This window comes from Perognathus longimembris, chromosome 10, assembly GCF_023159225.1.
Source record: "Perognathus longimembris pacificus isolate PPM17 chromosome 10, ASM2315922v1, whole genome shotgun sequence".
Classification (NCBI taxonomy): Eukaryota; Metazoa; Chordata; class Mammalia; order Rodentia; family Heteromyidae; genus Perognathus; species Perognathus longimembris.
The window spans coordinates 31404070-31430158 of record NC_063170.1 but is presented as its reverse complement, the minus strand read 5'-3'; the positions used below and the strand labels follow the sequence as shown (position 1 = coordinate 31430158).

At 46.0% G+C, this 26089-nt stretch overlaps 3 protein-coding genes and 1 long non-coding RNA gene across 6 annotated transcripts; 2 read left to right on the top strand and 2 right to left on the bottom strand.

Moving 5' to 3' along the window:
• The first annotated feature begins 1485 nt into the window (after nt 1-1485).
• On the top strand, nt 1486-5569 carry Pip4p1 (phosphatidylinositol-4,5-bisphosphate 4-phosphatase 1). Of its 2 annotated transcripts, none has more exons than XM_048355708.1 (7): nt 1486-1717; nt 2002-2192; nt 2548-2654; nt 3296-3401; nt 3780-3832; nt 3916-4006; nt 4737-5569. In XM_048355708.1, exons 1-7 carry the CDS (start codon nt 1576-1578, stop codon nt 4875-4877), a joined length of 831 nt encoding a protein of 276 aa, XP_048211665.1. In that variant the 5' UTR covers nt 1486-1575; the 3' UTR covers nt 4878-5569. The 2 variants fall into 2 exon arrangements, with proteins under 2 accessions (XP_048211665.1, XP_048211664.1); XM_048355707.1 differs by having other exon boundaries at nt 1487-1738.
• An 81-nt stretch (nt 5570-5650) lies between these two features.
• Apex1 (apurinic/apyrimidinic endodeoxyribonuclease 1) lies at nt 5651-8174 on the bottom strand. 2 transcript variants are annotated; one of them, XM_048355703.1, is made up of 5 exons: nt 8015-8174; nt 7626-7751; nt 7254-7441; nt 6735-6927; nt 5651-6367 (listed from the first exon to the last, which is right to left on the bottom strand). In XM_048355703.1, the coding sequence occupies exons 2-5, from the start codon at nt 7681-7683 to the stop codon at nt 5850-5852; spliced, it is 957 nt and encodes a 318-aa protein (XP_048211660.1). In that variant the 5' UTR covers nt 7684-7751; nt 8015-8174; the 3' UTR covers nt 5651-5849. The 2 variants fall into 2 exon arrangements, with proteins under 2 accessions (XP_048211660.1, XP_048211662.1); XM_048355705.1 differs by having other exon boundaries at nt 7992-8107.
• Nucleotides 8175-8305: 131 nt separating this feature from the next.
• Nucleotides 8306-17332, top strand: LOC125358520 (O-sialoglycoprotein endopeptidase). Its single transcript, XM_048355702.1, has 11 exons — nt 8306-8638; nt 10785-10904; nt 11291-11466; nt 13054-13149; nt 14631-14680; nt 14778-14856; nt 16211-16276; nt 16380-16470; nt 16687-16762; nt 16847-16945; nt 17094-17332. Exons 1-11 carry the CDS (start codon nt 8524-8526, stop codon nt 17131-17133), a joined length of 1008 nt encoding a protein of 335 aa, XP_048211659.1. The 5' UTR covers nt 8306-8523; the 3' UTR covers nt 17134-17332.
• Nucleotides 11481-25242, bottom strand: LOC125358536. The gene is made up of 4 exons (XR_007212323.1): nt 25230-25242; nt 23283-23289; nt 18261-18264; nt 11481-11835 (listed from the first exon to the last, which is right to left on the bottom strand). It is a non-coding gene; the product is annotated as an uncharacterized LOC125358536 (long non-coding RNA).
• Between the last annotated feature and the right edge of the window lie 847 nt (nt 25243-26089).

The following is a 26089-nucleotide window of genomic DNA, read 5'->3' as shown; positions in this document are numbered from 1 at the left end:
GCCACAAACTACAATTCCAACTTTTTTTTTTTTTTTAACAGTTCTGGGGTGGAACCTAGAGTCTCACATATGACACCATCAACAGCCACTTTCTCACTGACTCCTTACCCGCCACCATCTCCCCCTGAATCCGGTTCACCATTTGACCAGGGAAGAGAGGGGAGTTTGTAGGAACAGTTTTTGGAGGACCCAGTCTCATGAACTGTAAGGCTGGTGATAATTTCCTTCGTGGTACAATGAGTTTGCACTTCCTCCTTTCCTTCTCTTCTTTGTGTTGGTGCTGGGCTTGAACTCAAAGCCTCACACTGTCTCAGGACTGATGCTCTACCACTTGACTCCACTTCCATCTTTTGTCTGTTAATTGTAAGGGGCTTGTTAGCATTTCCCTAGCCTCAGCTCCTCCCACTAGCCCCCAGATCCACCCATACCAAATGAGCCACTCCTACTTACTACCTACCTACTTCTCCTTTACCCCCAGAGAGAGAAGCTGCCACCTGGATAAGGTGCAGACACCATGTAGCTCCCTCTCCCGTGGGAACTATGGCCCCACTGATAATTATGAACCTTCTTCTCCTGTCTGTGATTATCTCCGCATGGTCCTCAGGGATGGCCAGGACATATCCTTTCAGGGTTGGCTCCCAACCGCGGTTCTCAGCCTCTTGGATACCTAGGATCCTAGGTGTGACCCACCAGTGGTCAGGAATGCTTTTTCTTTGCAAGACAGGGTATCTCGGCACCCAGGCGGCCCTTCAACGTGTAATCCTCCCACCTCAACCAAATGCTGGGGTACTTGACAATGTCACTTGGGCTTCTTAATATTTCTTCCAGTTGACAAGTGGTTGACGTTGTCCACGGCCACTCCGACAACCCGTACTCGGCTCGCAGCTCACAGCCGCCCAAGTTTCCGCCTCGTCCCCAGTCTCTGCCTCTCAGCCGACAAGGTTTACGCCGCGCCTCCTGTCCGCTGGCGCTAATGTGGGCCCATAAGGCTGTGTGCCGCGGGGATCACCGAGGTCCCAAGGCGAAGAAGCCAACAACCAGTGCGGAGCCGGTGGTAAAGCGAAGAAACGCCCGTTAGCCGTGACTCCGCCACCGAGGTGCCGCAGACCGCGCGACAGGTCAGGCCGGCCGCAGAACGCCGCACGCCGAGGCCCGAAGCACGTGACCGGAGAGCGGTGGCAGCCCAGCCCCACCTCAGTCTGGTGGTAGCGCGATGGGCCACGCTTCCAATGGCTCGCGGCCCTCCAGTCACGTGCAGTCCCCGCACGATCAGCCGCTCCAGGCACGTCAGTGTGTGACGTCAGCGCGACGACACCCTATGGAAAGCGAGGGCTGGCTTTGAGAAATGGGAACTGGTTTGGCTCTGCGAATAGCAGCAGGGAGGGGGCAGGACAGCCTATCACGTGCCCGGGACGGAAGGGGCGGGGAGGCCGCTGGCTCGAGGGGGGGGCGGGGAGCGTCGGGCGCACGGCGCGCAAGCGCCCTGGGGACCCGGTAGCGGCGGCGGCGGCGGCGGCGGTAGCAGCAGCAAAGGAGCCGGATCGCTGGCCCGAGCGGGAGGTGGCGGTGGCGGCTATGGCGGCAGATGGAGAGCGTTCCCCGTTGCTGTCCGAGTCCATCGACGGTGGCGCCGGAGGCAACGGTTTAGTAGGGCCCGGTGGGAGCGGGGCTGGGCCCGGGGGAGGCCTGACCCCCTCCGCACCGCCGTACGGAGCCGGTAAACATGCCCCACCCCATGGTAAGCCGGGGCGGGTCTGAGAGGTTCCCTGGAGTACTGGAGAGGCGAGGAGGGGGCGGGGCCGAGGGCGGAGGCGGGGCCGGCGCGAGGTGAGAGACGCACCTGGACGGCTGAGCCTCCTTCGGGCTACTGTCGCGATCCCGGGAAGTGAGTAGAGAGGAATCAAGTAGAAGCTCCCATTAGGATGAGCTCGCCAAGTCTGATCAGAAAGGCTGAAGATCTAGAATTTCCAGTGATCTAGTCCTTTCTGCTTCCTCTTTCAGCTTTTCCCCCTTTCCCTGAGGGCCATCCAGCTGTGCTGCCTGGGGAGGACCCACCCCCATACTCACCCCTGACCAGCCCGGACAGTGGGAATGCCCCCATGATCACCTGCCGTGTCTGCCAGTCTCTCATCAACGTGGAAGGCAAGATGCATCAGCATGTAGTCAAATGTGGTGTCTGCAATGAAGCCACTGTGAGTTATATATACTACAAAATGATCCCTGTTTCCTGGAGCCTCTTTTTGATCCCTTTTAATTCTGGACTCTCACCAAGGACTCTTCTTAAAACACAGTTTCAGTTCTAGGAGTCTCAACCAGCCATTTCCTTCCAAGCTACTTTCCAGTGCTTGTGTCAACGCCCCTCCCTTTCACACCTGTTCTGAATACTGGTGTAGTTCTAATCGAGAATCAGACCCTCCCTCCACCCCCACCCCCTTCTCTTGACTTCTCCCATATCTCTATGATATTTCATAATAAAGTGTATTTTGGAGGGATATGGAAGGGATTGGGATTGGAGATTTGTTTGCTGATGTGCCTATTATTTTCTAGCCAATCAAGAATGCACCCCCAGGAAAAAAATATGTCCGATGTCCTTGTAACTGTCTCCTTATCTGCAAAGTAACCTCCCAGCGGATTGCTTGTCCTCGTCCCTATTGGTAAGAGGCATGAGGTGGGGAAGACAATAGGTAGAGGAAATTGGAAAGAAAAAAAAGGGGTGGTTATAAAGAATGTAAATTTATTAAGAAGGAGAAAAGGCAGCTGGGTGCCAGTGGCTTGTGCTTAGAATTCTAGCTACTCAGGAGGCTGAGATCTGAAGATCAATGTTTGAGGCTAGCCTAACCAGAAAAAACAGGGAGACTTCAGTTAACTGAGTTAATCAGCAAAAAGCCAGAGTGGAGTTTGGCTCAAGTGAGGGAAAAGCTAAGGGATAATGCCCAGGCCTGGAGTTCATGTCTCAGTACTGACAAAAAGGAAAAAAAAAAGATGTGGGGTGGGCTGTCTTACTTACAACTATCTTCCTTCATTCTCAGTAGAAAGACTGGTATAAAATAGTGTTTTTTAGGGTAGAATCTCTGGCTAGGAGATTTATCATGAGGTTAGTATAAGAGACTCTTAAGTAGTGTTCTTCCTCAGAGATTCTCTGTGGTAGGACTGGGTGAAGGGACATACTGTCTCCCATAAGCAGATTAGCAAAGAACTTGATAGGAGGTAGGTAGTGGAGGATGTCAAGGAATGACAGTGTGGGGTATTTTTAGAATGAAAAGCCTTTTCAAGATACCATTTTCCTCCTATATAGCAAAAGAATCATCAACTTGGGACCTGTGCATCCAGGACCTCTCAGTCCAGAACCTCAGCCAATGGGTGTCAGGGTCATTTGTGGACATTGCAAGAACACTTTTCTGGTGAGGAGGAATGGGAGGTAAACTAGGAGTAGTGATAATGAATAGTTTGGTTTGGTTTGTTTTTGTTGCCAGTCCTGGGTATGGACTCAGGGCCTGAGCACCTGAGCAATGTCCCTGGCTTTTTTTTTGTTCAAGGCTAGCACACTAACTCTTGAGCCACAGCGCCACTTCCGGCTTTTTTCTATATATGTGGTGCTGAGGAATCGAACCCAGAGCTTCATGTATACGAGGCGAGCACTTTACCACTAGGCCATGTTCCCAGCCCCCTGAATAGTTTGAAAGTCTGTCCTGGAAGGCTATCTTTCTCAGCTTTTCTCTACCCCAAGGTTCTCATGGAAGAAGATCTTTCTACAATTAGGTTCTTTTCTTTTCCCATAGTGGACAGAGTTCACTGACCGAACCTTAGCACGATGCCCACACTGCAGGAAAGTGTAAGTGACCAAGGAGTATACTGGTGATTAAATGATATGTGGAGTGAAAAGTCTGTTCCAAGTGTCAATTTGCCACTCCACAGGTCATCTATTGGGCGAAGGTATCCAAGGAAGAGATGTATCTGCTGCTTTTTGCTTGGCTTACTCTTGGCAGTCACTGCCACTGGTCTTGCTGTGAGTAACTTTTTCATTCATCAGCCTCATTGTAGACTAATTTGAGAAACTGGTATCCAAAAAAATAATGAAAGCCAGGCCTGGTGATGTACACCTTCAGTCTCAGCATTTGGAAGGCTGAGGTGAGAATCACTAGTTGAAAGCCAACATGGGCCACACAGTAAAATGCCATCTCAACTTTACTTTCCCTTCCAAAAAAGCAAAAAACTGGGAGGGGTTTCTTAGATTAGTCAAAAACTGAAATGCTACTGGATACTGCTGGCTCACAATTGGGATTCTTACCTACTCAAGAGACTGAGATCTGAGTCAGGGAAGACAAATCCAAGACACTCTGAACTCCACTTAGCAAAAATCTGAAAGTAGAAGTGGTAGAGCTCCAGCCTTAGGCCCCAAGTTCAAGCCCTAGTACCAGCACACACACACACAAATCAAAATAATTTAAAAATAAAGCATCCTATTTGAAGACATTATTTCAATGGAAAAGTGGCTTAAATTGAGTTACTGCAAGGAAGCCTGGTTCCATGGGAAGGAATGAGAAATTCTGGCAGTCTGGAATGGTATGAGTATTTTTCTACCTGGGGGAAGGGAACTAGCTGAACAACCTGACATTCTGAAAGGTGGTTACATGTAGGTAAGGAGTAGACTGAAAATGAGTTACTGTTCCTAGGGTTTCTAGGAAGTAGTGAAGCATCAATATTAACATTTCTTTTTCTTCTTTCTCATTTATCAGTTTGGCACATGGGAACATGCACAGCAATATGGAGGTATCTATGCAGCCTGGGCGTTTGTCATCCTGTTGGCTGTGTTGTGTTTGGGCCGGGCTCTCTATTGGGCCTGTATGAAGGTCAGCCACCCAGTCCAGAACTTCTGAGCCCCTGTGATTCAGACTGCTTGGCCCCTCCCTAGTTGGGACAGTAACACTACAAAGGGGGCTGGGGTAAAAGGCTTCCAAGGCTTCTGTAAGGAAGCCAAGCAGTTGCCTTCCTTTTTCCTGGGAAGAAGTATAAATGAACCAGGCCCCTGCTTAGGTCTGGAGGGGTAGACAAGACTGCTGCTGGCTGTTTTCCTCCCAGGGTTACTGTGTTTAGGGTGAAGTAGGCGAACATTGCCCTGGAACTTGTGTTCTGGACTCTACCTGTGTGCTTCTTCCTGGGAGCCACTTACACATTCCAGGGCAGGGTAGGGTGGGAAGCCCTGGGGGGGGGGGGGAATCCCTCCCTCTTGTGCACCATTAGGACCGTGCTGCTGCTATTGCACTTCACCAGGGCTGGCTCTGGCCTCAGTACCCTTTTCCCTCTCCCCACATTCCATGTCCTGTGGGGGTGGGGTCAGCCACTGCTCTGAACAGAACCACAGGAACTGCTGTGTATATAACTATTTAATGTGGGGGTACAGTCCCCTAATCCTCTACTTCCCTTATTTCCTCCTTCCAACCTTCCTTACCCCTGGTTGCAGTATTTAACTGGGCTGGGTAGGGTTGCTGTATCTTGGGGGGGGGGGGGAGGGAAGGGGGAGGTTAGGGACTCATCCTGTGCTTGTAAATAAATAAGATTGTGACTGTAACCTCTTATAGTCTTTAACTTGTATATATGAGGAAGAATACTATAGCCCACAAAGGGGTAAAACACAAATACAGCAAAGCTCAAACTATGGCATTTTATTTTTTACATGAATCACTCAAACTTAATGGCTTTTATTCAATATTTTAAAAAATATGGGGAGGCACCCACAAAAAGCTTGAGATGTTTTTCTTATAGAAGAGAAACTCAGTCTTGTTTCTCTAGAAAACTATTAAGAAGGAATACTTGTGGGTAGGAGGCTTTCCCAGCTCAGTGGGGAGGTGTTAGAGCGCTAGGTACAAAGTAATGGGACAGTGGTCACTACCAAGGGCCTTGGAACGGATCTTGCTGTCACATAATGCAGGTAAAAGAGAGTGGGACAACAAAAAGTAATCAAGGCGCCAACCAACATTCTTGGAGCGAGCATTCATCATGTAAGTCCAGAAAGTGTAAGCATAAGCTGTGTTGGGATACAGGTGCCGAAAGCTATCAGCCAGGGACACAGCCTGCAGCAATTCCCCAAAGCCTTGGCGCTCTTGTGGAGTAAAACCAGCATTCTTTTTGTTTCCCTTGGGGTTACGAAGGTCTATTTCTTCATGAGCCACATTGAGGTCCCCACATAGCACAAGAGGTTTGTGAGAAGCCAAGCCCTTGAGAAACTTGCAAAAGGCTTCATCCCAACGCTGCCGGTATTCAAGTCTTACCAGACCCCGGCCTGCATTAGGTACATAGGCTGTCACAAGTACAAATGTGTCAAATTCAGCAACAATCACTCGGCCTTCTTGATCATGTTCCTCCTCACCTAAAGAAATGATTGAAACAGAGGCAGCATTAAACAAACAAAAAAAAAAGCAAAGGAGCTGGACACCACCAACTCATGCCTGAAATCCCAGGATTGAGGTTTGAGGCCAGCTTGAACAGGAACAGCTATGAGATTCTTATCTCCATTTAACCAGTAAGAAGTGGAAGTGTACCTGAAGTGGTAGGGCAACCAACCTTGAGTGAGCTAAAGGGCAGTGCCCAGGTCCTGAGTTCAAGCTACAGGACAGATGTACACACATGCCCATGGGTGTGCACACACAACAAGCAGAGAGCAAAAGAATAAAACACAGAGCTTAGAAGTACTGAGAAGAGCCAGCCAGGCATTGGGAAAATCAGTAGGACCTTACCAATGCCATAAGAGACCTTGAGTGGGCACTGGCGGGAAAGCAGACCCACACCACTGTATCCTTCCTTGTCTGAAGGAGCTGACCAGTACTGATGTGAGAGTTCGGACAGTTCTTGAAGTTCAGCTGGTAGTTTGTTCTCTGAACATTTAGTCTCTTGGAGGCAAAGGATATCTGGAGCTTCTTCCTTCACCCACTGAATAAAAAGGAAAGTGGAAAAAACAGCAGTGTCCTACATGGAACCATCTGTGTTAGATATAAGGTACATACCAATAATACACAGTCTATGTGCATAAAAGATTCAACAACACAGCATTGCCACAGAGAACATGGTGGAGATAAAACAAGTACAATAAAGTTTTGATACATTCTGGAGAGGGGAAACAGCAGTGAAATTGCAGGAATGAACACTTAGGGAAGAGCTGAAGCCTCCCTTATGTTTCTCCCACAAGAAAACTACAGGCAGAGGGGTTAATCTTCCAAATCCTTCCACTAAGGACTTTCCCCCTCACTTCCACTCACCTCTAAACCTTTCTTCTTAATCCAGGCGCGAAGCCCATCCACGTTCCAGGAGCAGATCTTGAGTGTGGCAGCCTTGCCACTGGGTGAGGTTTTCTGATCTGGAGGGTCCTCATATAAGACTGGCCCCTCGCCTGCTGCTGCTTTTTCGTTTTTCTTTGCTCCCGCTTTACTCTTCTTAGCCTCTGGCTCTATAAAGTGAATAAAACATAAGGATACATGTTGTCAGTTTTCAACCTCTGTCGACAGCGTACTGTCGACCCACAAAAACTTGTCAAACTCCCACAAGCCGTTGTGAGTCGATCCCAATTTGCCATCAGGCAGGGCTTGTACACACAGCAGCCTGCCGAGGCAAGGCACGTTTCTTTCCCCTACCAGTCCTGGGCTCTACCCCGTCTTCCGCTACCGCTCCCTTTTTTCCACGTTTAGGCATCGCTGTAATGAATGTCCTTCGGCACCAGTACCACGTCGCGCACCGAATGAGTATTTGTACGGTGTTGCCTACAGACACAAAGAAACCGTGAAATCAGATGAGGGTGGGCTGAAGACTCCGGCTAGGTGTCCCCGAGCTGGCTGGTGCCTTTCCACCGTTATCTGCAAGTCTCCATCTCCGGGATCGTAAGCCCTAAAGCCCCTCACCCACTTTAGACTATTTCGGAGGATGTTTGCCTTCCGGTCAGGTCCTGGACTACGGTCCTGCCTCAGGCTTACAGGTCACACCACTCAATTTGGTGCTGTTACAGAATAGCAAGGCGAAATCAGACCTGCTCGGATGCCAGACGCCAGGTAGCCCCACACCACCAGCACAAAGAATGGGGCACACCGCACTCTCACGTGGGTGACTGGCGTGATCACGAGGTCGAGGGATGCGATGATTGGCTTGTCAGACGCCACGTGACGAGGAAAGCCCGCCCTCCCTGACTGCAGGCCCCCTGAGGCCCCAAGGCGCCGCTCCTGGGTGTTTGTCTTTGTGCCGGATTCATAGCTAGTTTGTCACCGTCTTCTGTAGAGGCCAGCGCGGTGCGAGAGCAAAGAACTCGGAGGACAAAGCGGGCTGGGGAGCGGGGAGGACCGGAGAGAGAGCAGGACTGTGAGGAATTTAGCTGGCGTCCCGGCATTTAGGAAGACGATCCTTGGGGCTTTGAAGGCTCGGGTCCCAGAGGCGCGGGTTGCAACCACAGGGTTGCCGTGCCGGCTGCGGTGCGCTCGGCCGCCTTGTCTTCCGCTGAGCACTGGCGGTTGGACCTGGCCAGCGCTCCCATCGGGCTGCGCCATGCCGGCGGTGCTGGGTTTCGAAGGCAGTGCCAACAAAATTGGAGTGGGAGTGGTGCGAGATGGCAGCGTGCTGGCCAATCCGCGGCGAACTTACGTCACGCCCCCGGGCACCGGTGAGCGCGGGGGCGGGGGAGGGGGTACCGGTGAGTGCGCTGGGGGCCTCGGAGTACTGGTGAGCGCGCCAGGGGCGCGGCGCGGCGCGGCTGCGGCCTAGCAAAACGTCGCTTTCCGTCCCCCAAGTGCTAATGAATTGGGCCCTGCGACGCCTCATCTCCTTTTACAACTTTTTTGTTCGTGTATTTTTTTGTGACTGTCTCGTTCTGTAGCTGTGGCTGGCCTCTCCATCCCCAGTTCTGCGGTCACCGCTCCACAAAACTCCTTGCCCTGTTTACAGATTTTGATTCATAAAAACGTTACAATCAACGTTACAAGCCATCGAAAAACAGGATCTTCTTGTTCAGGTTTTTATTGAGCGTGTGTGTGCGCTCGCGCGCACTAAGCATTGGAAAATGTATGACTCTGCTATGCCATTCAGCATAACGGGAATTTTTTTTTTTTTCCGGCCAGTCCTGGGCCTCGGACTCAGGGACTGAGCACTGTCCCTGGCTTCCTTTTGCTCAAGGCTAGCACTCTGCCACTTGAGCCACAGCGCCACTTCTGGCCATTTTCTGTATATGTGGTGCTGGGGAATCGAACCCAGGGCCTCATGTATATGAGGCAAGCGCTCTTGCCACTAGGCCATATCCCCAGCCCCAATAACGGGAATTTTTAAACACTACAGCATGATAAATAGTGTACCGAAATGGAATAAAAATATTGTAGAGCCTGGCGCCGGTGTCTCACGCCTTGTAATCCTAGCTATTCAGGAGGCTGAGATCCCCGGTTCAAAGCCAGCCTGGGCACAGAAGTCCTTGAGCTCCTTATCTCCAGTTAACCTCCAGAAAACCGAAGTGGTGCTGTGTTTCTAGGAAAGGCTGATGCAGATGGTGTTTCCCAATAGGAAGGTGGTTTATTCCTGGCACCTGTAAGCCCACCAGCAGCCTCACAGCTGTTGATTTATTCTTGGCACCTGTGAGCCTTCCAGCGCCCTGACACCTACCACTTGAGCACCATCTTAATTGGAGATGAGAGTCAAAAGGATTTGTCTTCCTAGGGCTGGTCCTAACCTCAGATCTCAGCCTCCTGAATAGCTAGGATTATAGATGTAAGATAATTTTTAATATTATTTGTAAACAGTGGAGGACAACCTAGTAAAGTCAGGTATTGATATGACAGATTACTTTCTGGGAATATATATTTATGCTTGTTTTTTGTGGGCTTTTTTTTTTTTTTTTGCTTATTTCTGTTTATTTTTATGCTGAGGTTTGAACTCAGGGCCTTGCATTCTGCCTTGGCTTTTGCATTCAGTGCTGGCACTCCACCACTTGAATCACAGTTCTGTTGCTTAGGCTTTCCTGCATTGGCTGGCTTCAAATGTCAATCCTCAGATCTCAGCCTCCTGAGTAGCTAGTATTAGAGGCATGAGTTACCAATGCTGTATGTATACTTAATATGTGTTCTTGGCCCTTGGGGACTGGGAATACAGAAATTAAATAAATACATAAATAAATACATAAAATATGTTGTGAGATAATTGTGGTTAATGTGGGGACACTAAAGATAATTGTTATGCAATAATTTGTTCCTTTTAATTTTTGATACAAAGGTGTTACCATTCTGTAATACTAGCTACTCAGGAGGCTGAGATCTGAGGATTGACATTTGAAGCCAGCCAATGCAGGAAAGCCTAAGCAGTAGAGCTGTGACTCAAGTGGTGGAGTGCCAGCACTGAGTACAAAAGCCAAGTCAGAATGCAAGGCTATGAGTTCAAACCTCAGCATAAAAATAAACAGAAATAAGCAAAAAGAAAAGCCCACAAAACCCAAACATAAATATATATTCCCAGAAAGTAATCTGTCATATCAATACCTGACTTTACTAGTTTGTCCTCCCCTTTTTACAAATAATATTAAAAATTATCCTGCATCTATAATCCTAGCTATTATGTTTTAAATGCAATCCTGATCTTGTAGGAATCTGTATGATCACAGGGAAAGTATTGAGCCCTGAAGATGGGGTAGTAGTTTAGTATGAAGAGGGGCATTTCTGAAAGCTTGGGAGAGTGAAAAGATTCTATGTAACTAAATGTTTTGGTTTTTTACTTCTACCTGATTTTGTTAAAGAAAACCATAAAAGTTTTGATATGTGTCTATTTCCTAGGTTTCCTTCCAGGTGATACTGCCAGGCACCACCGAGCTGTTATCCTGGATCTGCTGCAGGAGGCACTGATAGAAGCTGGACTAACCTCCCAGGACATTGATTGTATTGCGTATACCAAAGGTATGGCTGGGAGAGGGGTAAAGTGTGGCAGAGTTTACCTGAGCCTAAGTTAGTCTTCACCCTGCCTCTGCCCCTTCAACCCCAGCCTTTTTTTTTTTGTAGGTCATGGGGCCTGAACTCAGGGCTTCGGTGAAATCCTTGACCCCTTTTTGCTCAAGGCTATTGCTCTATCACTTTGAGCCACAGTGCCACTTCCAGTCTTGTGGTTAATTGGAGATAAGAGTTTCATGGACTTTCCTGCCCTGGCTTGCTTTGAACCTTGATCCTCAGATCTCAGCCTCCTGAATAGCTAGGATTACAGGTGTGAGCCACCAGCGCCCTTATCTGTTTTGTATTTTTATTTTTTTAATTTCTATGATTCTAACTCCCCATTTGTATCCTCCTAGGTCCAGGCATGGGTGCTCCATTGGTTTCTGTAGCTGTTGTTGCCCGTACTGTGGCCCAGCTGTGGAACAAACCATTGCTAGGAGTGAACCACTGTATAGGTCACATTGAAATGGGCCGCCTCATCACTGGAGCCACTAACCCAACTGTGCTGTATGTCAGCGGAGGAAATACTCAGGTACTTATTCTACCGATTCCACCTTCATCTCTAAGGCATTCAACCAGCAATTGCTGCTTCTTCTCCCCAAGTTGTAGAAACTTATGAGCAGAGCTGGGCCTAGACCTGAGATATTGTACAAAATCCACAGTACAGTTTGTAACTTTGCAGATTTGGGCAACACAATTAGAATATTAGATGAGTGTGGGTTTTACTTCTGTTTTTGTTGCTTTTTGAGACAGAGTCTCAGAGCTGCAGGTGTGGCTCAAGTGGTAGATTTCCAGGGGATGAGAAAGGGTCTTATTGTGTAGCCCAAGCTCAGGACTCTCCTTGTAACAGCCTCCTGAGAACATGAGACAATTTTTATATATGGATCATAATAAGGAATTTCTAAAAAAGAAGGGGTAAGGACTAAAACCTTCAGTTTTGAAGCCTATTTTTAAAATGAAACTTAGCAATTTCAACTAAGGACATTCTCTAATTTCTTCAAGATAACTACATGTGTTGTTTTGTGTTACTGTGGATAAATACATAGAGTTTTGTTAAATATATAGACTTTTGTTATTCTAAGAATGTAAAAATACAAATAAGAAATATAGCAAAGTTAAATTTATAGGTAATTTGGGCTATTTTATATGATTTTTTTTTAGGTGCACGTATTGGAGCTTGAACTCAGGACCTCACTTTCTTGCTTAGCTTTTTTATAATAGACTGGCACTCTTATCACTTCAGTCATACCTCCACTTTTGGCTTTTTGCTAGCTTATTGTTCATAAGAGTCTCACAGACCTTCCAAGACTGGCCTCAAACCTCAATCTGCAGATCTCTGCATCCTGAGTAGCTAGGATGATAGGCATAGCCTCTCAGTTTTACTTTTTTGAAGCTTTAATAGATGTCAAGGATGATGGTTGGGTGGAGAGGAGTCATTAACAAAAGTAGACAGAAATGCAGATTTTCCCTTCCCATTTGTTTCTAGATTTTTTTTTTAAGCAGCAGAATAAGCTTTGTGTTGGGGGAAAGAAGTACCTTATAGCACTGGGAAAGGAAAGCGACTATTTATGGTCCTGGAATTTCAGTGTCAGTATAGAGCATTTGTGTCAGTGTGTAATCAATAGTCTCTGAACATATGAAGTATGGGTATAAGTGGCTTGCCATTGTTGTGTTAGATGGACCATTAGTCTAAACTTATGAGAGATTTTTTGAGTTCTTCAACTAACTATACTGGTTCATTAACCTACCTCTAAGCAGGAAGCCCTGTTCCCTAGTTCACACTGTTATGACAGCTTCTGGATTATATATAGATTAGGAACCTAACAACTAGAAAATGTGAAACAACAGATTTCACCTGCAGAATTCTTTCTTAAAGCCAGGGTCTGGCTATGTAGCCAAAGCTGGCCATGCTATTTATCCCAGACTGGCATCAGACTTAAGATCCTATTGTCACTGTCTCCTGATGAGCTGAAATTGAGAGTGTGCGCACTGTCAAGCTTGGCATTTCTTATTAAATGGTTGGATTGTTTACTGGGCATTTTGACAATACTACTTTCTTCCCCAACGCTTAATACTCCTCTTTGCAGACTTCAGGCTTCACAGACATTATCATCCTTAGGTGATCGCATACTCAGAGCATCGTTACCGAATCTTTGGGGAAACCATTGATATTGCTGTGGGCAATTGTTTGGATCGTTTTGCTCGAGTGCTAAAGGTGAGCCATTAAGGTTGCAGAAAACACAAGATGTGAGTGAATTTCTAGAGAACAATGGAAATGGAGAGAGGAAGTGGTAAATAGCATCTTATGCTTCCTACATATCTGACTTTATCCTCCTCCAATTAATTTTTGTGGTGGTTATTGGTGTTGAGACTGATCTTGAATATACTGTGTGGCACAGGCTGACTTTGAACTTGGGATCCTCTAGCCTCCACTTCCTGAGTTGGAATTATAGGAATTACCATGCCTAACCTTATAAAAAACTAAAAACATTTAATATAATAATTTAATGTATTTTTTTTTTTTTTTTTTTTAGTGAGGCCTAGGCACCATCCCTGAGCTTCAAGGCTAGCACTCTACCATTTGAACCACAGCGCCACTTCGGTTTTTGCTGTTTATGTGGTATTGAAGAACCACATGAACCCAGGGCTTCATGCATGCTAGGCAAGCACTCTGCCACTAAGCCACATTCTCAGCCCCATGTATCTTTTTTTTGTTGTTGTCATACACACGCACGCACGCGTACACACACACATTCTTTTTTTATTTTTATTTTTTTGGTTGGGTTTTTTTTTAACTGTATTTTTTTGTGTTTTCTTTTTTGGTACTGGGGATTGAACCCAGGACGTTGCACTTGCTAGGCAAGCGCTTTGCCACTGAGCTATATCCCAGCCGTATTTTTATTTTTTTGCTGGTACTAGGGCTTGAACTTGGGGCGTGGGTACCAAAGCTCAGGGACAGCCCAAGCCCTGAGTTTGAGAGCCAGAACAGGCACAAAATAAAAATAATTAAGTTTAAAAATTTGCAAAAAAGGATAATTATTTATTGCTTTTTGGCCTAAATCAAGTATAGTGTACTCTAATCATATTCAGCTCCTCAAAATAGGTATTGGTGGTTAACTTAATAGGTATGGTAGGCCACCCCAGGATGACAGGTGCATCCACATATGTATAAGAATGTATTTCTGAGTCATTCGCCAGTGGCTCACATATACTCTTAGCTACTCAGGAGGCTTAGCTCTAAGAATATTGGTTTGAAGCCAGCCTGAGCAAGAAAGATTGTGAGACTCATATCTCCACTAACTACCAAAAAAGCCAGAAGCTGAGCAGTGGCTCAAGTGTTAGAGCACTAACTTGAGCAAAAGAAGCTCAGGGACAGTATCCAGGCCCTGAGTTCAAACCCCAGGACCAAAAAAGAATCAAATAATGAATACTAAAAGAATATACTTCTGTAATTTGTGTTATGCTTTTTTTTGGGCCAGTCCTGGGGCTTGAACTCAGGGTTCCTGACTTTGCTCAAGGCTAGAACTCTGCCAACTTGAGCCACAGCGCCCACTTCTGGCTTTTTCTGTGTATGTAGTACTGAGGAATTGGACCTAGGGCTTCATGTATAGGAGGCAAGCACTCTTGCCACTAGGCCATATTCCCAGGCTCTGTGTTATGCATTTTTGCATGCTTATCTACTTATTTTTCTGCCAGATTTCCAATGACCCAAGTCCAGGCTACAACATTGAACAGATGGCAAAGCGGTAAGAATATGAGGTGGAACAATGCTGGCCAGAGGGGCTGTGGAGGGTGAGCACCCAGCTGACTATAGGCTCAGTGCCTGTATTCATTCCTACATAGAGGCAAGAAGCTAGTCGAACTGCCATACACTGTAAAGGGGATGGATGTCTCATTTTCAGGGATTCTGTCTTTCATTGAGGTAAGAGAGGAAAGAAAATGGAAATCTGTCTTGCTTTTTTAATAATGTGTATCTGTTTTGTTATTGTGTTTCCTGCACGTAGCACTGGACCCTGTCAGATATATTTTGTGTATCAAGTATGTTTTAAGCAATAGGAACAAAGCACGAGCAAAACAAGAAACTGCCTACATGGAGCTTGAGATTCTAATAGAGGAAAAGAGAGTGGGGGAAAGAAAAAGAGAAAATAAAATATAATGTGTCAGGTAGGAATAAGTGCTATGGAGAAGAATTAAGATAATCAGGTTATGAATGGGAATGTCAGAACAAACATTCAGGAAATAATTATTGAATCTTTTTGTGTGTCTTTATGTGTGTCGGTTGTGAGGTTTAAACTCAGGGCCTGGGCTCTGTCCCTGAGGTCTTCTGCTCAAGTCTAGCGTTCTACCTCTTTGAGCCATAGCTCCACTTCCAGTTTTCTGGTGGTTATTTGCAGTAAGAGTCTCATGGACTTTTCCTGCTCTGGCTGGCATTGAACCACAATTCTTAGATCTCATCCTCCTGAGTAGTTAGGATTACAGGTGTGAGTCACTGGCACCTGGCTTAATTATTGAATCTTACTTATACTGGGGTTTGATCTCAGAGCCTCTCACTTGTTTGACATGCTTGGCTGGTGCTCTTTTATTTGAGCCACACCCCCAGACTGGCCTTTTCTGGTTATTTTTGAAGCTGGAGTTTTTGTGTGGACTTTTCTACCCAGCCAGGCTGGCTCTAAATTGAGTTCTGGTTCTCAGCCTCCTGAGTAGCTAGGGTTATATGCATTATCTACTAGTGCCCAGTTTAATTATTAAATCCAAAGTGTTGGGCATGATGGCATACATCTGTAATCCTTTCTACTTGGGAGACAGACTGGAAAGATCAGTTTGATAATGTCCAGGCCAGAAAGAGTTAAGAGACCTCATTTCAACAAAAAGACCAGTTATGGTGGCTCATGTGTTTGAGGTACATGGGCAGTGAGGTAAGACTGCAACCTGAATAACCATACACAAAAAGTAGGAGACCTTACCTGAGAAATAAGCCAAAGCAAAGGATGGGGGTGTGGCTGAAGCAGTACAATACTTCCCTATAGTAAATGTGAGGCCTTAAATTTAAACCCCAGTATAGTATGTTTGTCTGTGCCTGTCTTTGTCTGCCTGTGTCTGTGTAATCTTGTCTGTGTAATCTGCTGGGCTTGAGGCTGAGTGCATTGAAGGGCAATGTGTGGGATGGGATGTGGCTGATAACTTGAGTTATGATAAAATAGGGTGACTCTTGCTACCATGAAACCCTAAAAACTGCTCTCTGTTCTTTTGTTTGTTTTCCCTTTGCATGAATGTAGGATGCAGCCCAGCGGATGTTGGCCACAGGCGAGTGTACTCCTGAAGATTTATGTTTCTCCCTACAGGTAATGGAGTAGAAAGTTAGATGAAAGTTGAGGCTGGAGGATCTTTCCTATAGTTAGAACAGAAATAAACTGTGATGCCCTGTTTCACCTTGTCTCTCCACAGGAAACTGTGTTTGCCATGCTGGTAGAGATTACAGAGCGAGCCATGGCACATTGTGGCTCCCAGGAAGCCCTCATCGTGGGAGGAGTAGGGTGTATGTACCACTGAACAGTGTTTCTCCTTCCTAGTCTTGCCATTGTGCATATTCTCCTGCTATTCTAAATTGCTAAGAGTTTGGGGAAGTCATGTGCTTCACTTCTCATCCTGTGTTTCCCAGTCTTTGTGCGTCCTCCTGAACTCAGTCTCCCGAGGATGTACATAAAGCCAGACCATGGAGAAATGGCTAACCTTATTCCCTACCTGTTCACAGGTAATAGGAGACTACAGGAAATGATGGAGACAATGTGTCAGGAACGCGGAGCCCAGCTTTTTGCCACAGATGAGAGGTGGAGGCCCTTTCCCTTTCTTGATTTCTTCTGCTCATGTATGTCTTCCTGCTTTACATCACAACTTTCATTGTCTCTTCCTAGATTCTGCATTGACAATGGAGCCATGATAGCTCAGGCTGGCTGGGAGATGTTTCAGGCTGGACTCAGGACACCCCTCAGTGATTCTGGGATAACACAGAGGTGAGCAATTCATTCTTTGGAGGGGGTAGATAGGATTGGATTTGGAAGGTGAGCAAAAAAAATCAGTAGGTAAATTCTAGGACCATGAGAAACCCCATAGAAAACACTAAGGGATAGTTCTCCACCATGTGTTCCTATTTTTCTACAGGTATCGGACAGATGAAGTGGAAGTGACATGGAGGGAGTAACAAGAGTAACAAGATCAGAGTAGATAGTTCCCTGAATGGGGCTCAGAGGAACCTGGGCCTTAATCTCTGCCCTGATGTGGGAATCTTGGAGTACTGTAGACTTCTCTCTCCAATGGCCAAGCTATGGACTCCTCACATGGCTTACAGTCCCCTGGGGAATCTCCAGATGATTTGGCAATAAAACAGTTTTGGTTTTTTACATTGGTAATTGGGTTATGTTGTTGAGAATCAATATGGAATCCAGACTGGATGAATTTTTACTGATGGGATCAATGGATAAAGAGCAAAGGGCTGGGAATCTGGCCTAGTGGTAGAGTGCTTGCCTAGCATGCCTGAAGCCCTAGGTTCGATTCCTCAGCACCACCTATACAGAAAAAGCCAGAAGTGGTGCTGTGGCTCAAGTGGTAGAGTGCTAGCCTTGAGCAAAAAGAAGCCAGGGACAGTGCTCAGGCCCTGAGTTCAAACCCCAGACTGACAAAAAAAAAAAAAAGAAAAAGAAAAAAGAGCAAAGGGTCAGAGCCATAGCTGACTTTACAGGTAGTCTTGGAGGCTGCTGTTCAGCAGCAAAGCATGATGGGAAAGTGTAGATGCTACCTTAATACACCATTAACAGTGACAATATCATAACTCATAGTTTGTTAGTGTCAGCCCCTGTGCTGTTGCCATATGTTCATCTCATTTAAATTCTTTGAAGTAGATAGGACATTGCTCAAAATAGCCTGGAGACAGGTCAAATATATAACAAGAGAAAGATGACCCCTCCATACACTTCCTCCTGCATACTTGTACACAAGTTCTACTCTCCCTTCTGCCATCAGCGCCCTAATTAATCACAGCATGCTCTGTATTTTGCCTATATCACCACAAGAAGGCCTGAGCTACCAAGTCATCTCTTTATTTTTTTCTAGTCAGTAGTGGGGCTTGAACTCTAGGCCTGGGCCCTGTCCCTGAGCTCTTCAGGTCAAGGCTAGTGCTCTACCACATGAGCCACAGCACTACTTCCTGTTTTCTGGTGGTTAATTAGAGATAGGAGTCTCATGGACTTTCCTGCATAGGCTGGCTTTGAACTGTGATCCTCAGATCTCAGCTCCTGAGTAGCTAGGATTATAGGCATGAGCCACCAACACCCAGCTTCCATCTCATCTTTTATACTGTGGTAAACCATGCTCTCTCCACCTACTGTTTTTCTTTAATTCCCATCTACCTGACTTCTAACACTTAAAATGTCTGTGCTTGCTGGAACTAATAGCCATTTGTTTGCAAAATTCCATAAATCCTTTTACTCTTCCCTTCACATTCTTGCTCTTAGACCTGATTGTTGTGAAGGCTCAGCTCCTCTTGTCACTATTGTCATGGTGGTGCTGTTGTCTGTACCCTTTGCACACTAGGCCTGTAGGTAGCACAGGTGTCTTTTTTTCCTTGTACTATTTAGTGGCCTTTACTTCTGAAGCATTGTAAGTCTTTATTTCATTGTCAATGTAAGTCATCCTCTTGATAGCCACTTCATCCATTCATCCCCTCAGTCATATTCTAGACAGATAATTCCTCTCCTCTATATCAAATATCCTGCCCTCTTACCATTTACCTCCCTCTCTTTCCAGATTATTCCATTCTATATGCCGAAGCTACTATTCTCTTCTCCAGGACCTTTATTTTATTGCGTATATTTTTTTCCTTTCCCCTTGCTTCTCTATTCTAGCAATCTTTTTTTATTTGCCTGTTCTGGGCTTTGGACCCAGGGCCTGAGCACTGCCCCTGGCTTCTTTTTGCTCAAGGCTAGCACTCTTATCCCTTGAGCCACAACACCACTTGTGGCCTTTTCTATTTATGTGGTGTTGAGGAATCCAACTCAAGGCTTCATGCATGCTAAGTAAGCACTTTACCGCTAAGCTACATGCCCTGCCCCTTTTAGTCATCTTATTGCCTGCCTTCTAGATCCATGTAGCTGAAAGGGCAAGCAAAAGTACAACCATGCTGACTGGTCTTACTTGAAATTTATCACCCTGATACTACAGTGTGTCCTTTTTGCCACCCAATGACATTCCCATCTCCTTAATCCTTTCACTTGCCCTCTTTTTTTGATAATTATCTCATACCTTCTGACCCTCAAATGTCCAACATCTCCCTCCATGTTCTTACTCTTAGCCTTGGTTCCTTTTCAGTGAGAAACAGAAACGATGATGACATGTTTGCAAGCTCCTACTGCTAATCTGACCACCTACCAGCATCTGTTTGTGTGGTCCACTGTCCCTTCTCCCACCAAAAACCCCAGGATCTCAGCTGGGGCTGACTTCACTCTCAGAAGATACTTGGTTATGAGAATGAAGAGGGAATTCTACTGACGAGAAGTCCAGGGTGCTGTACAATACCCTAAAATGTATAGGAAAGCATTCAGAAGACTGTGCTAAAATGTTACTGGTGTCCTGAGTGAGAAATGCTACCCATATTCCGTGCACCTGCCCACAGGCTTGTGTAGATCTTAGCCTTTAGCTTTTAAAGATAAGGATCAAAGTTCTCCCTCCTTTTTTTTATTTCACAGTTTTTTTGGCAGTACTAGAAATTGATTTGAGAGCCTCATATTTGTTAAGCAGGTGCTACCACTTGAGCTGCAACCCAGTCCTTTTGCTTTTTTAAAAGTTATTTTCAGATGAGATCTTGCACTTTTTCCTAGAGCCAATCTTAGACTATAAATCTACCAATGCCTTCTGTGTAGCTGAAATCACAGGTATGCTCTACCACATTTGGCTTCTTTTTATTGAGATAAGGTCTTGATAACTTCTTTTGCTCAGGCTGGCCTCAAACAATAATCTTCTATAGCTGCCTCCAAATGACTGGGATTATAGGCATCTACCCCCTGACCCCCCTTCTGTAGAATTAGTATTTCCTTTTTTCTTGTCTTCTTGTCAGCACACAAAGGCTATTTTTTCTTGCTTTGCAAGTAATGCCCTTGATCTCATTTCTCCTTCCAACTGCTTCCTTTTTTTTTTCTGCTTTCTCTTATAGCAAAACTTGTCTCCAGTTCCTCTTTTCCAATTTTTTGTTAAATCTGCTCCACCAGAATTCTTCTTACTGTGGTTGCTGCTTACTTGGTCTTAGCTAAATTTGATGGCAAATGTGCTTCCAAATGCTAACTATCAGTTGCATTTGATACTCCTATCTTTCACATACTGCTCTTACCTGGCTTTGCAATGTATTTTCTGTTCTGCTTCCTCGATGACTGTACTTTTGGGTTGTTGGTTTCTCATGTTCACAGTCTTAATTCCCCAGAGGTTAGTCTCAGATGCTATTAATACAAGTGTCTACACGGAGTTTAATAAATAACACATTACTACATGTTAGCCTCTAGTACTGGTTTGCAAATTTATATTAATACAAGGTAGAATTGATCTTGGAAGGAAGAATTTGAGCACTTCAGCCCCAGTTCATACCACTTTGGAAAGGAGTTCTTTCTCAGCTCACTGCCTTGAGATTTCTCAAGGATAGCCTCAAAGATTATAGGCCATGAAGCTAAAATCAGATTGGCAGTACTGGTCAATTGTAGAGCACTTGCCTGGCATATATGTGGCCCTGGGTTCCATTTCCAATGTCTCCCCCCCCCAAAAAAAAAACATATATACAACTAAAATCATAATTCCTGAGCTCTAAATTGTGAAGTCATCCATCTGACTCAGTCTATTCTTCTCAGACTATTACTGGCAGTAACAGAGGTCGAGTGTCCTGATTTCTTCAAATGAAGACTAGGTGATGTCAGGCTCCTTGGCAGTATCTCCAGCCAAATCTGGTATAAGGCCTCAGCACTGGCTGCTCCATTTGTCACTGGAAGGTCCCTGCTAGAGAAAGCAGTGCCTGTTCCTCAGCTTGTCTGGCCATTGGACTAGCCATTCCCTGGAGTCTGTACCCTTCCAGTTTGAATTTTCCCATACATGACAATATGGGCAGCATCCTGGGAATATTGCTGTGGTACTTTATGAAGATACATGAACCATTCCAACCAGATGATAGAACAAGTAGAGGGCAGCTGAGCTGCCACTGTCCGTTGTTGAATCTTTCTCTAAGACATTTGTCCCACTTTCTACATGTTCTTCTGTACCTTCTTTTGTTCTCCTGCAGCTCCAGTTCTGAGATGTAGCTTGGAGGAGAAGTGTTGATAGTGGTAGGTTCCAAGGTCCCTCATTATTGGTGACTCTTGCAACTTATATAAAGCCACCAAATCTTCAAAAGCCTTTTGGCTGCAGAGAAAGGAAATCTCAGATTTAGCAGGAAATTGAAAATGTTTGCTTCATGCCGAATTTTGTCTTCAGAATTGAGAAACAGCAGACCTTTACTCTTCAGGGCTTGTTTGTTGGTTGTTTTCCTCTGCTGCCAGTACTGAGTCTTGAGCTCAGGGCCTGAGGTGCTATCCTTTAGGTTTTTCACTCAAAGTTAGTGCTCTTCCACTTGAGCTCCATTTCTGCCATTTTGTGGTTAACTGGAGATAAGAGTATCATGGAGGGTTGGGAATATGGCCTAGTGGTAAAGTGTTCGCCTCGTAAACATGAAGCTGGGTTCGATTCCCCAGCACCACATATACAGAAAATGGCCAGAAGTGGCGCTGTGGCTCAAGTGGCAGAGTGCTAGCCTTGAGCAAAAAAGAAGCCAGGGACAGTGCTCAGGCCCTGAGTCCAAGGCCCAGGACTGGCAAAAAAAAAAAAAAAAAAAAAAAAAGAATCATGGAGACTGGCTTTGAATTATGATCCTCAGATCTCAGCCTCCTGAGTAGCTAAATGACAAGCTTGAGCCACCAGTGCTTGGCTATTCCAGTTTTTCTCTGTTTTGCTGCCTAGTCTTGTATTTGCCCTAATCTTTTCTCTCTCTCTCTCTCTCTCTCTGTGTGTGTGTGTGTGTGTGTGTGTGTGTGTGTGTGTCTATGTCTATGTCTGTCTGTCTGTCTGTCATGGGGCTTGAACTCTGGGCCTGGACACTGTCCCTGAGCTCTTCGGTTCAAAGCTACTACTTGAGCCACAGTGCCACTTCTGGTTTTCTAACTGTTAATTGGAGATAAGAATCTTCACAAACTTTCCTGGCTCGGCTGGTTTTGAACCACGATCCTCAGATCTCAACCTCCTGAGTAGCTATGATTATAGGCTTGAGCCATAGCTCTACTTCCAGCTTTTTCTGTTTATATGGTACTGAGGAATGGAACCCAAGGCTCCATGCATGCTAGGCCCTAAGCCACATTCCTTGGCCTTAATCTTTGCAGTTTGACTAGTAGCATAAAGTCATTCAGATCCAAATACTTAAGCTACTGTTTCTCCATAGGCATATTCCTTATTGTCATATATCACCCGTTCAGTTCGTCATCTCTCTCCCCTTTTACTTTCAGATGTTCATAAGTTACAACCTGTTTGATACTTGCTTTAGGTTCTTTGCTGTGAAGGAAGAAGACAGGATATAGGGCAGGGGACTTGGACCTGACCTTTTTGGTTTGAGGTTTGCTTGTGCATTCAGGCAGTACTGTCACATTGGAAGCCAAGCCTGAATCTTCAGAAGATGGAACATATCCCAGGGAAAGAAAGACAAGGTAGGAGAGGCAGGAGCTGGGCTTTTTGTTTATTGTCTGTTTCAGTGATTTGGGGGATGAAACCTAGCATAGGCGAAGTACATATTCTACCATTGAGTCTACATATTGCCTTTTTTTTATTATTACATTTCCCTATTCTTCCATCTACAGAGAGTATCTTAACATCTTACCTTCCTCTTTCCTTCCTTCCATCCCTCCCTTCCTTTCCTTTCTTCCTTCCTTCTTTCTATCCTTGTTTCTGCTTTCTGCATTTCAATCCCCTAGCCTTAACCCTGGGTTTTGTGTCCGGCTCATTGTTTTTCTCTTTGAGCTGCTCAGGGGGCTGTTCACAAAAAGTCTTAAAGAACATCAAGTCTGTTTTTAGTTATGTGCCAGTAAATAGGGAATCGGCAGAGTCAGCCCTATGAAGAGTTGCCTGCCTGGCCACCTCCTCATGGGACTAACAAAGTAAAGCATGAAGGCCTCTAATTTGGGAGGAGGGGATTTGGGTACTTTGTAAATGAATCATTTCTGCATGTGTGTTTGTGTGTCTCTGTACATATGGATAGATGGGTTCTCAGGCCTTGCACATGTTAGGCTTGTGCTCTACTACTAAACTGTATCTCCAGCTCTTCATTTATTTGTGTGTGTCTACTTGCACGTGCCCCGGTGTGCAAGCAGGTGTGTGGGTACTGGGTCTTGAACTCAGGGCCTTGACACTCTTGCTTAGCTTCTTCATTCAATGCTGGTACTCCACCATTTGAGCCATACCTACAGTTTTGGCTTTTGCTAATGATTTGGAGATTAGTCTGTGTAATGTCTGCCCCGAGGGCTCCAGGCAGATGCCTCCCACCTGGAGACAGTTATTTCCCCCTTCCCTGAGGTCACATCCTAATCCACCTGGCCACACACCCCCTGCCCCTGCCCTAGATAAGACAGGGCAGGGCAGGTCACTCCTTCTCTCCAGCCAAGCATCCTCCATCTCAGCCACAGGCTAGCAGTTCAGTAATAAACTTTCTCTCCTGCCTGAATGCCATGCAGCATTCTCCTTTATCCACTACCTATTTTAATAACTCTTATAAGAGGGAACCTAGAGGGTGTCCCTGGGACCCTGCCTGCGTCTCACTCTCAAGGGCACAAGTCAGTGGGCATGGAGGCCATGTAATGGTAAATGATCTCCAGTCTGGAGGTCATCAGAGAGAGGAGGGAGGAGATGGAGGTTGCTACAAGGCAAGGAAAGTTCCCTTTCTAGAGGAGAGTGCTGGGAAGCTTATAGCGGAGAAGGACTTGGTGAGCAAGGCTGGAGAGCAGAGGGGGTGAACTTCAGCAGAGGTCAGAGAAGGATATGCTGGGAGGAATAGGACGAGCAGGGTAGGGGGGTCTCTGGCGTGGAGGTAGAGAAGGGCTTGGGTGTAGGAGGACCTTGGACCCCTTGCCATTTCGTTGGAGAAGTGTTTAAATGAGTAAAATTGAAGGTTCGGAATTCAGGCCAATGGTGGCCATGGTTTACTGAGGCCAGATTGTGGTAGATAAGTCAGTTGTAAGCCTGATAGCCATAGCTCTAGCATGTTCCTTCCCTAGACAACACTAGGCCCATCTAGTAAGGGCAGTAAATAATTAGCCTCCACCCCCTCTTTCTTGAGATGGCACTCCTTTAGTACATTTTATGACCATGTAAGTCAACAAGATCCCCTTACAAGTGACCTCCAGGGTTAAGGGAGCTGCAGGACCCCCCCCTTGACAGCAGCCATCAATCATACCCCAACATGGTGAAGCCTCTGGTCTGCATGTCCACACCAAAGTCCCCGCCTCCAAAAACTTCCTAGGTTATATATGTCACCAGACAATAGACTGCACTTCTCACTTCTCCTGAAGGGGTCCTGCCAGCCATGTCTCCAAGAAGGGGTCTTGCCAGCCCCTTTTGCTGGCAATAAACCTTTCCTTTGTTCTTTTGTACCTGGATGTCTGCATGGTTTCTGGCAATGTCTATATATTCTAACATCGGTTGTTTTTTTTTTTAACTATAAATCAGTCAGCCCAAGAGTCTTAAGAGTAGACCACAGGCATGCCAATGGGGTGGGGTGTCTCTGGGAGACAATTTGGAAATTTTTGGTGGGACTACATGAAAGGAAATTACCAGAAGACCAGGCAGACAAAGTCTTAGAGCAAAAGAGTTCATTGCCAGCAGAGCTGACAAAGCTAAGTTCCCATAAAGGAGTAAGGAAAAGGGGTCAGTTGTCCCCCAGGGGTACCTTTATACCCTCATGGGGCTAAGGTGGGAGGTGCCCCACCAGCCCCTCAGGTACCATCATCAAGGGGTTTGCCAGGGAGTGAATTTGAGACCAGGCTTATAAGGATCTGAACAAAGGGCCACTAGGTCTAGGAAGTTGGGGCTTTTCCTTGGGTCCACAAAGACTGTTTACAGCTGGGCCTAGGTGAATTGCCCTGCCTGCATATTAAAGCAGATTTGCATATGCCTGAAGTTTTACCTGGTGTCTGTATGTGCCTGGGGCAATAGGGTGGGGGCGTCAAGCCTTCCTAGTCTATCTTTGGATACATAGAAAGAATGGACCTAATGGTCTGGGAATATGGGCTAGTGGTAGTAGGGTTGCCTCGTATACATGAAGCCCTGGGTTCAATTCCTCAGCACCACATATATAGAAAAGGCCAGAAGTGGCGCTGTGGCTCAAGTGGTAGAGTGCTAGCCTTGAGCAAAAAGAAGCCAGGGACAGTGCTCAGGCCCTGAGTTCAAGCCCCAGGACTGGCAAAAAAAAAAAAAGAGGGAAAGAGGAAGGAAGGAAGGAAGGAAGGAGGGAGAGAGGGAGGGAGGGAAGGAAGGAAGGAAGGAAGGAAGGAAGGAAGGAAGGAAGGAAGGAAGGAAGGAAGGAAGGAAGGAAGGAAGGAAGGGCGGGCCTATAGTGGAGAGGCAAGTCCTTCAGTAGCAACTCAGAAGGCTGAGATCTGAGGGATGGGGTAGATGCCAGCCAGCTGGGGCAGGAGAACCATGAGACTCTTACCTCCAGTTAACCACCCAAAAAAGTAGGAAGTGAAACTGTGGCTCAAGTGTTAGAATGCTAGCCAGAAGCAGGAGAGAGAGAGAGAGAAACAGACAGACAGACAGAGACAGAGACACAGAGACAGTGACAGAGTAAAAAGTTCTGGAGACTCCAAAATCCAACAAAAAGATCATGGTGTAAGGGCTAACCTGAGAACCTGAGTGACTAAATATAAGTTAACATTATAACAGCTTCTAAACCCTGGTGATGACTCCATGATAGAGAGAGGGCTACACCCCCACCCATGAGACTAGTTTCTTGTAGTTTGACATTTAAAAATATAGGGAGCCCTTGTTCCCCTCTTTACCTAGGTAGCAACCATGGTAACAGACAGTAAAAAAATGATCATAGTGTTATGCCT

What these genes read in the sequence shown, in the direction of transcription:
- Pip4p1 (XM_048355707.1), top strand. Translation starts at nt 1,576, where the DNA reads ATGGCGGCAGATGGAGAGCGTTCCCCGTTGCTGTCCGAGTCCATCGAC. An exon ending in GTGTCTGCAATGAAGCCACT is followed by an intron (nt 2,193 to 2,547) that starts GTGAGTTATATA and finishes ATTATTTTCTAG; the next exon opens with CCAATCAAGAATGCACCCCC. An exon ending in ATTGCAAGAACACTTTTCTG is followed by an intron (nt 3,402 to 3,779) that starts GTGAGGAGGAAT and finishes CTTTTCCCATAG; the next exon opens with TGGACAGAGTTCACTGACCG.
- Apex1 (XM_048355703.1), bottom strand. Translation starts at nt 7,683, where the DNA reads ATGCCTAAACGTGGAAAAAAGGGAGCGGTAGCGGAAGACGGGGTAGAG. An exon ending in TTAAGAAGAAAGGTTTAGAG is followed by an intron (nt 6,928 to 7,253) that starts GTGAGTGGAAGT and finishes CTTTTTATTCAG; the next exon opens with TGGGTGAAGGAAGAAGCTCC. An exon ending in CAAGGTCTCTTATGGCATTG is followed by an intron (nt 6,368 to 6,734) that starts GTAAGGTCCTAC and finishes TCATTTCTTTAG; the next exon opens with GTGAGGAGGAACATGATCAA.
- LOC125358520 (XM_048355702.1), top strand. Translation starts at nt 8,524, where the DNA reads ATGCCGGCGGTGCTGGGTTTCGAAGGCAGTGCCAACAAAATTGGAGTG. An exon ending in GGATTCTGTCTTTCATTGAG is followed by an intron (nt 14,857 to 16,210) that starts GTAAGAGAGGAA and finishes GCATGAATGTAG; the next exon opens with GATGCAGCCCAGCGGATGTT. An exon ending in CATCGTGGGAGGAGTAGGGT is followed by an intron (nt 16,471 to 16,686) that starts GTATGTACCACT and finishes ACCTGTTCACAG; the next exon opens with GTAATAGGAGACTACAGGAA.